The 10,877-nt window shown below is 38.4% G+C and overlaps 1 protein-coding gene across 20 annotated transcripts in view; it reads left to right on the top strand.

Moving 5' to 3' along the window:
• The first annotated feature begins 240 nt into the window (after window positions 1-240).
• LOC113054973 (gastrula zinc finger protein XlCGF46.1-like) overlaps window positions 241-10,877 on the top strand; it is a 35,072-nt gene continuing 24,435 nt past the window's right edge. For 12 of the 20 annotated variants that reach the window (XM_026220815.1, XM_026220825.1, XM_026220831.1 and 9 more), the window contains exons 1-8: window positions 241-391; window positions 2,216-2,366; window positions 2,528-2,719; window positions 2,983-3,129; window positions 4,348-4,471; window positions 4,557-4,640; window positions 7,733-7,816; window positions 8,675-8,758. In XM_026220815.1, the coding sequence (XP_026076600.1) occupies window positions 2,322-2,366; window positions 2,528-2,719; window positions 2,983-3,129; window positions 4,348-4,471; window positions 4,557-4,640; window positions 7,733-7,816; window positions 8,675-8,758 (760 nt within the window). In that variant the 5' untranslated portion in view covers window positions 241-391; window positions 2,216-2,321. The remainder of the gene's footprint in view (window positions 392-2,215; window positions 2,367-2,527; window positions 2,720-2,982; window positions 3,130-4,347; window positions 4,472-4,556; window positions 4,641-7,732; window positions 7,817-8,674; window positions 8,759-10,877) is intronic. The other 8 variants (XM_026220834.1, XM_026220826.1, XM_026220827.1 and 5 more) reach the window with 4 other exon arrangements.

Raw genomic sequence — 10,877 nt, 5'->3', positions numbered from 1 at the left:
TATCTGATCGAAAATAAAATAACAGTTTTTTTTGTTTGTTTGTTTGCTTTTTATTTCCAGCATATAAATGTATTTAACAAATGTAAACTACAACAAAGAAATACAAAATATACAGTATAAATAAATAAATAAATACAAATAATTAACAGAAAAAAGAACAAGTATGAGATCATCATATAAATAACATAGAAGCTTCACAAAGAGACTTAGTGCGTTTTGCTTTACTGTTTTTCAACCCAAGTAGTCTACCTGCGTTTCTATTTTGCTCATGAACACTTTTAGTGACGTTGCAGCAAGTGTGCGCGTTCTCGTGGAGCTTTTCCGGTGGCGTTTCCTGTGTTTGTAAACTGACTTGAGTGGGAATAAAAGAGCGAAATAGAGCAGAACTAAGGTAAGATGTACGCGCACTACGCGTAGTGTTTCAATAGAAACGATTATTACTGCTCTTTTATCGCTCGGGTTGATGTGCTTTGTTGCGCCTTTAGAGGCCTCGAGAGATAACCGTTAGGGATTTGATAATAGAAAGCCATATATGCACGAAACACACATGGACGCGTTTAAAATAAACTCCAGATACTGATGGGAGTTTAATAGGGTTTGAAATAACGAAGCTCGACTGAATGAATGGGTTGTAAAATGAGGATTGATGGCTCGCCAGCGAGCTGGGATGCTTTCTTCATGCGTGCTGTGTAGAAGTTATCCTTTCATCTGCCTACATTTATTTCAGCGTGCATGAATGTATTCGGTGTCGGCTGTTAAACGCATAATTTAAGTCCTCTGCCTCTTGCAGTACTCGGTTTTTTTAAGCCTGGAGTCCACCAGCAGCACACTTTGTGGGTGTCTTCCATTAGCTAACTGTTAAAACACCTCAGTCGAGTCCAGAGCACTTCATTACATGGTGTGGATTTGTCGGATGAATGAAGAAGGTTAAGAGAAACAGATCTAAAACTTCATATCCTAATAAATGCCTTCCTGTTTAAAGGGGCATTATTACACCGCTGATCAAACGCACGCGGGATTTTAGTTGATTGATGTTACTACTAGACACACAGTCTTTGAATTAAAATACTACAAAGATGTCTTTAATTTGTTTATAAACAATCTAATGCATTTGTATGGTACTCAATTTAGTATACTACTAGAAACATATATTTAACATTTTAGAAAGCTGATACCAAAGCAGTGATCCAGGAGAGCACTAAGCATGAATTTGGGAAAATCACTGTTGCATGGATTGTTGCTTTTAATAAAATGATGACAACAACAATATAAGAAACTATTTGCCAATAAATCGTGTTACAGATGCCTAGCAGTTTAGCGAATCAATGTCCAGGTGTGTGTTCATTGGCACTTTGCAGGAGCTTCAAAAATGCTTTATCCTGGTGAAATTTCAAGTCAAAAATGTCCATTTAGTAATTTTCATTTAAGTCAAAGTATACACTGGTGTTTATCAAAATATTTAGCGTATGCGTAGCCTTTCAAAGTGTAGTCCATTTGATTTAATGTGCAAAAACGTTTTGGTCCATGCGCACAAACTCGTAAGTGTGTTCTTTGTTGTCACTGTTTGGTTTCATCTTCAACCGAAACAATGGTCTGTTAAACTTACCACCTTTTTCCCAACAAATCTAGTGATTATTTTAGTCAATATTATGGCAGGAAAGCAGCGTTGCCATATTAGCATCTGCTCTGGCTCTTGGTTGAGTTTTTGTGTGAATCATGACAGATAAGGAAGCAATGACGAGGATCTGGCTACGAACCAAACATCGGACCAAATGGTCTGTCTGTTTTGTAATTTTGAAGTCGGATCCCAAGGATGTTATCTTTAGAGATGCTCATTTTACCAAGCATGCAGAGCACCATTTTATTAGGTCTCTTTTGAAAGAATTCACACTCAGGCTCAAGGTTTTTGGGATAAAGTCTAACTTTCACTATGCCTAGGAGCCAGAGCTGCTGTCAAATTGGCATGAATGTATTCTGTGAGACACACTTTAAACACAAATTGACACATTTCTGTAATCAACATTATCTAATATTTACGTCCCACACAGTTTGAGTTTTAGGCCTAGTAATCTCAATGTATGTGTTTGAGTGCTTCCTCCAGTGGATGAGAGCCTGTAATTGTTGTTTCTCACCCTGATCAGTCTTACAACACTTGCTGTATTTCCTTTGTGGATGTCTCATGTTTCTACTCTAATTCATCTTTGTCACCGCAAAGAAAAGACATTGCTGCCCCATGGTAGAGTCCGCTGAGACTTGCGTGACACTTGGTCCAAACTGACGTCTCATCTGCACATCACGTCTCTCAACCGCTGTCCTCCACCATGTCACACATACCCGGCAGCTCGGTCCGGGACCACATGAAATGGGTTAGTTCTCCAAACGTTTCACGCTGCAGGACATCTTATTTTCCTCTCTGGGCTTATTCGATTTTGGATTTTCGCTTTAAATCTTGATCCAAATCCCTTAGTGTTTACACTTGCACCAACAACAGCTCTTGTATTCTTTGTCTTGATGTTGTTTTGTAAAGGCAGGGCTGTTGGGATGTGAAGCGGTGCTGTCCAGCATGGCTCTGATGCAGGCCAGCTCTATCGCCGCTCCTAAGAAAATGATGTCGCCCTTGGGTCCGGCTTCAGGCCACGGTTCAGCTCAGAGGGATGCTCCGGACCGTGGGACGCACGGACACATGGTCTTACCAACGAGCATGACCTGCCCTCCACTGGTTAGGAGACACCGCCAAGCTATAGATTACTGAGTAGAGTTGCAAATGAGTTATAATGGTTAAATTGGTGATTTTGTGGTTATTTTTATATTGGTTATTTCGGAAAAAAACAAAACACTCATAACTAATTTTCATGAAACGGCTAAAGACGCATCTTGCATATAATAAAAAATCGTCTTTTAACAGCACTTGTTGTCCTTCTTTATTGTCCTCATTTGTAAGTTGGTTTGGATAAATGATGTATTGTGTTTGTGTGTCTGTAGCTTCTGCGGAAGGAGGCTGATTTTACAGCTTCCCGACTGCTGGATGAGAAAGAAGTGAGACCCGATGAAGACATGCAGCTGAAGAAAAAGAACAGGAAGTCAGGAACACCCTCAAAAGTGAGAGAGCAGGAGGGGCAAGCGGGGAAGGTCAGTGTGTGGGGGTAAAGTTTGTCTGAATACACTGCTTTCTGGGACACATTTTCAGTGTTATTCAGTCGTGTGAGAGGCTTAATGAAGAATATTGTACAAAATATATATATATTTCTTCAACTGTGACATTACAAGCATTTCTCCGGGCTGTTCCTGTATGAAAATGGTGTGTCTGTGGTGTTGTGGGGGAGGAGGTGGCTGGTTTTGGTCGGGGGGTGGGGTGCTCTTTAAAGGGAGGGGAACGCTGTAGCACAATAACTGTTATTGTGTCTTCACAGCACCGGTGTCTGTCTGCTGGGATTTAAAGGGCTGGGATTTATAGGAATCAAGCATATCTGCTTCTTTTGAAGTGTGGTACTTGGCTAGTTAGTTTAAGTTTAGGGTCCTTTATGTGTGTTTTTTTTTTTTTTTTTTTTTCGTGCGAGTCCTGTCTATATATGTCTTTTTATACTCTGCATTTAAAGGAATAGTTCACCAAAAAAAGGAAATAGTTTAATTTATTCACTGTCATGTTATTCCAAACCTGTATCCATTTGTCTTTATTTTGCAGAACATATATTAAGTGTTTGTGTGTGTGTGTGTGTTTTTCCCATTTAATAAAAGTTAATGTGGTTCAGTTTTCTTTTGGGCCCCTCTGGCTTTTATGAAATGTGCTCTTTTTTGTTCTGCAGAATAAAGAAAGTTATACAGCATTGCCGTGTGTAAATTCATTTTGGTATGAGCTATGCAATAATGTGCATTGCTCATCATTGAGTATTGCGCAAAAGAAGATATTTAAAAAGGAATATTACAGAATTGTCATACAATGATATTTGCCCCTTCTTTTCTGTGACTTGATTTCCCACGTGGGTGACTCATAACTGATTTCTACATTTCTAACTGGAATACATGGTTTTGTGCTGCAGGCATGGTTTTGTGTTTCCTGCATTTAATGGGAAATGTATGATGTATTTGAAACTGAAAAAAAAAAAAAAAAAGATGTAAACTGTTTTTGTAGTATGGATACAAAAAGTTACCTTTTTTAAAGAGTACATTATGAGTGAATAAAGACTCAGCCTGTTCCTCTCACAAAGCTGTGTAGCTTCAGAGGGTTTGGAATTTATATTTGGATAGTTTTTCTCATTATTTCGTTTTCTTCCATGTCCTTGCAAATTCCAATCCCTTGGAAAAAGCGATCAGTATAATTAAAATGTCTTCCATTCATTTTCCTGATAGGCGGTTGTGGATGAAAATGGAAATTGTCCACTTTCAAAAGTGCAGAAGAACTTTATCTGTGATCACTGTTACGGAGCGTTCAGGAGCGGATACCACCTGAAGAGACACATTCTCATTCACACTGGTATGAATCTCTGTATACTGCTCATGTTTGATTGTGGTGATGTGGTAATCACTGTTTAACACTTGAGTGTCTGCCTTTATCACAGGAGAAAAGCCGTTTGCTTGTGCTGTGTGTGACATGAGATTTATTCAGCGTTACCACTTGGAGCGACACAGCCTCACTCACACTGGTACGACTTGTTCCTCTGCATTTTGATTTGAAACTGTAATAGTTACCTTCGTATTTGTCATTTGACAAATGTAAATAATGTGCTTTTAGACGTAAGATAGTTTATTTGTATGTGAGTGATGAATTGTTGGACTCATAAGCTGCACTAGAATATTTATTTATTTTGTTTAAAATTGAACTAAATTCCATCGTTTAGATATATAATGTGAAAATATTTTTTTTGAATTCATGTTCTTGCCTTCCCCTGATTCAATACAGTAAGCATTTAATATTAATTTAAACTGAGCTGTAAGGTCAGGAGACACTAAAGGCTGATTTATACTTCGGCGTCGAACCAACGGCGTAGCCTTCGCATAGATACACATCCTAAAGCGTTGTCTGATGTGCACCTCTCCAAAATCGAACAGCGTGTCAATTCTGTGCGGACTGCAAGTGCTGTGATTGGTCTGCTAGAACCCCTCCCTCCCTATGTACTTGAGTTTTGTGTGTTTATGTGCACTTTAATATATTTTAATGTTACACCTTCTTATAGAAATAAAACAAAGCCAACAAGAAGTGTTTCCACATTTATTATACTAAATAGCATTGAAGTGAACAGCTAGTGAAATGTAATTTTTGATACAGCCAGAGATGGCAATAGAGAGGCCAAAGTTTTGTAGTGCAATTTTTATATCAAGTCTTCTCCCTGTACACTTACTGTTTGCACCTTAGTTAAATGACTTAATGTTTGGCTTCAGCTTGTTTCCCAAGCGGTGATCGGACACATTTGATCAAAAGCCAAGTTCACACTACATGACTTTAAATGTTAGCAGATCGCTGGGCTGTTCAGTCTTGAAGTCGTTGTGCTGTGACGCATAATAACATTTGAAACAAGAGTTGTTTATTTGAAAATGAATGTGGGGAAGGAATTGGCGAGCATTGTTGTGAAGCTCACTCAAAATCAAGTGACCTTCATTTGTGTAGCTCTTTATACAATACTGATAGTGTCAAAGCAGCTTTACAGAGTCATACAGGAAAATAGTTTGTCAATAACCCAGGAAGACAATAACAGAGTCACTTTTCCAGATAAAGTCAGTCCATTGATGATTCAGTGATGTCATCATCCAGTTCGGCTCTCTTCCAATACTGTCTGTGCAATCAGTCAAGTGTCACCATCTACGTAAGCAAGCCAAAGGCGACGGCGGCAAGGAAGCAAAACTCCATCTGTGACAGAAATGGAGATAAAACCTTGGGAGAAACCAGGCTCAATCGGGGAGGCAGTTCTCCTTGGGCTAGACAAAACCAGCATTGCATGGACAAAGGCACTGATCACCCACTGATTTGCCCCCGATCACAACCCGACCTGTCGTAAACTCGTTGATTTGTAAATCAGGCTAAAAATCCTGTAGTGTGGACTTGGCTTATGTTTCTTGAACTGCGTAAATCCTAACTAATTCTGTTACATTATGTACATCTGTACATTATTCTTAAGTAAGCACCAAAGCAAACATCATGCACTGTCTCTTGAATCAGTGAAACCCTTATGGCTATATGAAGCTTAAAGGGTTAGTTCACCCAATAATCAAAATTATGTCATTATTAACTCACCCTCATGTCGTTCCAAACCCGTGAGTCCTCCATTCATCTTTGGGACACAGTTTAAGATATTTTAGATTTAGTCCGAGAGCTCTCAGTCCCTCCATTGAAGCTGTGTGTACGGTCTACTGTCCATGTCCAGAAAGGTAAGAAAAACATCATCAAAGTAGTCCATGTGACATCAGAGGGTCAGTTAGAATTTTTGAAGCATAGAAAATACATTTTGGTCCAAAAATAGCAAAAACTATGACTTTATTCAGCATTGTCTTCCGTGTCTGTTATGAGAGAGTTCAAAACAAAGCAGTTTGTCATATTCGGTTCGAACAAATGACTCTTTCTCGAGTCAAGAACTGTTGCATCGGTTTTCGGATCACCAGTAGTTCTTTCGGACAGTTCGATTCAATAAACCGGTTGAAGAAAACGGTTCACTGGTTCTTTTGCGCTCGACGTAATGGCGTCATTGGCGATGATTGCCCTTGATTCAAGCCTTCGGTTTACCCGTGCTCATAACACTAGCACAGAATCAGTTCAGAATCAATCACCAAAAGAATCATTTCGGTTCAGACGCTCTGTGTGTCGGTCTGCTTCACGCTGAATCACACATGCGCAGTATCATCGGCTCCTCTGTTCACGAATCTGACGCGTCTGACAGAAACGGTTCTTAACTCAAATTACTCCGGGATATTGGTTTGTTTGAACTCAGAGGGAGTGTTAGACACATTAAAAAAGTTCACAGCTTAAGTCATTTGTTGATTAATGCTTAATGGCGACGCGGACCATTTAAAACGATGATTCGTTCGCCAACCGGATGTTACAAACGGCTTTCTGAACTCTCTCACAACAGACACAGAAGAGAAGACAATGCTGAATAAAGTCATAGTTTTTGCTATTTTTGGACCAAAATGTATTTTCTATGCTTCAAAATATTCTAACTGTCCCTCTGATGTCATATGCACTACTTTGATAATGTTTTTCTTGCCTTTCTGGACATGGACAGTAGACCGTGCACACAGCTTCAATGGAGGCACTGAAAACGGAGGTCTTACTGGCTTGGAACGACATGAGGATTAGTTATTAATTACCATATTTTCCGGACTATAAGTTGCACTTTTTTTCATAGTTTGGCTGGTCCTGCGACATATAGTCAGGTGCGACTTATCAAAATGAATTTGACATGAACCAAGAGAAAACATTACCGTCTCCAGCCACCAGAGGGTGCTCTATGCTGCTCATTGCTCCTGTAGTCTACACTGAGCAGCATAGAGCGTCCTCTTGCAGATGTAGATGGTAATGTTTTCTCTTGGTTCTAAATAAATGCGACTTATAGTCCAGTGCGAATTATGTTTTTTTACTCGTCATGACGTATTTTTGGACTAGAGCGACTTAAATTTCGGAAAAATACGGTACATAATTTTGATTATTGGGTGAACTAACCCTTTAATATTTGTAATGAGGACATTTCAGCAAGGTTTTGATTCTGTGTAGACGATGATTGAATTTGCCACTCTGTGCATTTAGGAGTGAAGCAGTTTGCTTGTTCCATGTGTGACATGCGGTTTTTCCAACGCTACCACTTGGAGAGGCACAGCCTCACTCATACGGGTACGTGTTGTCACATTGGACAATCCCTCAGTATTTACTTTTTACACATTAGCACTCTTTAAAAATGTTAAAGCAAAGTTTTATGAAACAAGCATCATCTTTATTTACATGACCTATAATTGATATCAAAGTGTTGCACAATTTGTTTTTTTTTTGAGAGGTTGTTTTCGATATATGTGACCCTGTATGTGAAATCCAGACTAAAGTTTCAATATCTATTTATGCGATAACAAGCATCAAAGTTTGATTTCAAACATTAATTTTATTATGATTTCAATCTTGTGTTAAAGATATAAATGTTTTTTTTTTTTTCACAGAATGTTCTACATCTTTATGAAGGATGATTTTATGTTGATGAAGAAAAATGACTTTAGCTGGGTTTTAACAGGCAGGGTCACATATGGTAAAAAATAGTGTGCTCTCATTAGTCTTTTTAATTATACAAACCCCAAAAATGGATACTCATAAACAGAGTTACAGATCATAGTGCGTCTACACAGAACAGAAACCTTTATTTTATTTGTTTTTTAAGGTCTCTTCACACCAATAAGAATGACACAAGTCTAAAATACCTGCTCTTTTGCACTAAAGCGCTATTCACTCCATGTTTTAAATATCTCTCTCTTTTTTTAAGCATTTGAGCAATTAGAAATGATGCTAAGAATATAGTACTACTACTAGGCTTTTAGACTAATTTGAAATGTCAGAATAACCTTTAGATCAATATTAATATGCATTTAATCAGATGAATGCTAGCAGTACTAGTTAGTAGAATTGCTGTACTTTTGAGTAAGCTGTCATATGATGTGCAGAACTACAATTTGAAGACCGTTTATTGATATTTTGTTCTACGTTTAGGGGTCAAACCATATGCTTGCACCATGTGTGACATGAGATTTTTCCAAAGATACCACCTTCAGCGACACAGCCTCATTCATACGGGTACAAGTCATCTCTACCCACTGCGCTGCTGCAACTTTCTGCATTGCTTTTGTTCGTTTGACTGACATTTTCGAACCATGCGGTGTTATGCTCACTCTGCAGCTCCTTTATGCTTTTGCTGAGCATTCCTGCATGTTGTCATGCACATAAACCTTGTTGCCTTTTTAGCATGCTAGATGTGTTCCTGGACCACAAAACCAGTCTTAAGTCTCTGGGGTATATTTGTAGCTATAGCCAAAAATGCATCATATGGTTCAAAATTATTGATTTTTCTATTATGGCAAAACATTTTAGGACATTAAGTAAAGATCATCTTCCATGAAGATATTTTGTGCATTTCCTTATTTTTTCAATTTAATTTTGACCATTTTGAAGGGAGATTTTCTCAATATTTAATTTTTTTTGCACCCTCAGATTCCAGATTTTCAAATAGTTGTATCTCAGTCAAATATTGTCCTATCCTAATAAACCATACATCAATGGAACCTTATTTATTCATCTGTCAGGTTTTGTATAAATCAATTTTGAACAATAGACTCTTATGACTGGTGTTGTGGTCCATGGTCATAGATATCGTCTGCATGACGCTTACTTCGTCTGTGAGGCAGTCCCTGGTGGAGCTTCATATTTAATATTCAGAAAAATTGCTTTTCTCTTTCACCTCTATCTTTGAAAGGAGCCCTGCTTATATTTGTTCTAAAAAAATTTTTAAGTTCACTTACAGACTTCATATGCCGCGTTTCCACCGAAATTACCTGGAACATTTGTACCAGGAACTTTTTTTCCCAGGAACTTTTTTCCCCCCAGACCTGTTGCTTTCTGCGTTTCCACCGCGGTGTAAAGTACCGGGAAGATTGGGCAAATAGACTGATGACGTAGGTCTGCGCATGTTTCTCAATACTATAGTACACTGATTTTGGAATAGTATTTACATCCTCGGTAGTTCAGACTTTGTGCATTCGACTCGGGAGTGTGATGTCCGCGACGACGCAAATCCGGTAATTCTGCAAACAGCAGCGTACTTGATAAGCTCAGTCAGCTAGCCTTGGCTACTGCTATTTTCCTCTGTATATTTACAATAAAACAAAACAGGATATCAAATACCACTGCCTCCTTTCGTTTTCATTTAAACATAATAACAGCTGCAGAAATGTAAGTTCAGGGATGTGTGTTTATTAGGGCTGGGATAAACGATTATTTTTTTTTTACGATTAATCTAGCGATTATTTTTCGGATGCATCGATTAATCTAACGATTAATTTTTTCAGACCGATTCGATTTTGATTATCTCCCCATTAATTGACTACTAACAATTTATACATGTTGATTTACATATCTGAATGAAAAAAAACATGAATTCCTTAACATTGCAATATATGTTTATTGCTATTAAAAATTATAAAATAAAAGACTGACTAAGAATGCATTACTTTGCACTTGTATAGAGATAGCATTCAATAAAACCTTGAAGCCTTGAAAATGCATAGCTTACTGAAACGAGCTTACTGACCACATAGGGCCTAGCTTACTGAAAAAAAGTTCTTCTTTCAGATGAAAATAACAACTTGATGTCTAGCATTCAATAAAAAATACTTGTTTAGAGCAATTGAAAGAATACAGTAACCAATGTAAACTTGAGGGCTTTAAGATAATGCAGAGAGTGCTTTTCCACAAAAAATTTACAGTGGGAGCCAGCAGCCTGTCATGGAGAAAAAAAAATCTCTGAATGCTCCACGTGAAACTTCTATCGTGTCTAATGATTTTGGTTAATATGCACGAGGGAGAGAGAGAGAGCGAGCAAGACAGCGCTCGTGTAGTTTGAAGACTGAGTGCGCGAGCGCGCGTGAAACTTTGTTTTTTTTCGCCCTTTTTCTATCGTGTTTAATGATTTTGATTAATATGCACAATGGAGAGAGAGAGCAAGAAGCGCTCGTGTTGTTTGAAGAATGTAAGCTCTCTCTCGTACGCACCCTGTCAGGCGCACCGTCAGGCGCCCTGTCATCACTCCCCAATCAAATAAGGCTTTGACAGTCGCCAAAAAAAAGATCAATGCAAACCCCTGGATTGGTTATATAACGCTGGACAGAATGTTGATCCGGCCATCGCGTATATTCAGCAC

Source organism: Carassius auratus, chromosome 36, assembly GCF_003368295.1.
Source record: "Carassius auratus strain Wakin chromosome 36, ASM336829v1, whole genome shotgun sequence".
Taxonomy (NCBI): domain Eukaryota; kingdom Metazoa; phylum Chordata; class Actinopteri; order Cypriniformes; family Cyprinidae; genus Carassius; species Carassius auratus.
This window is presented reverse-complemented; position numbering and strand designations above follow the sequence as displayed.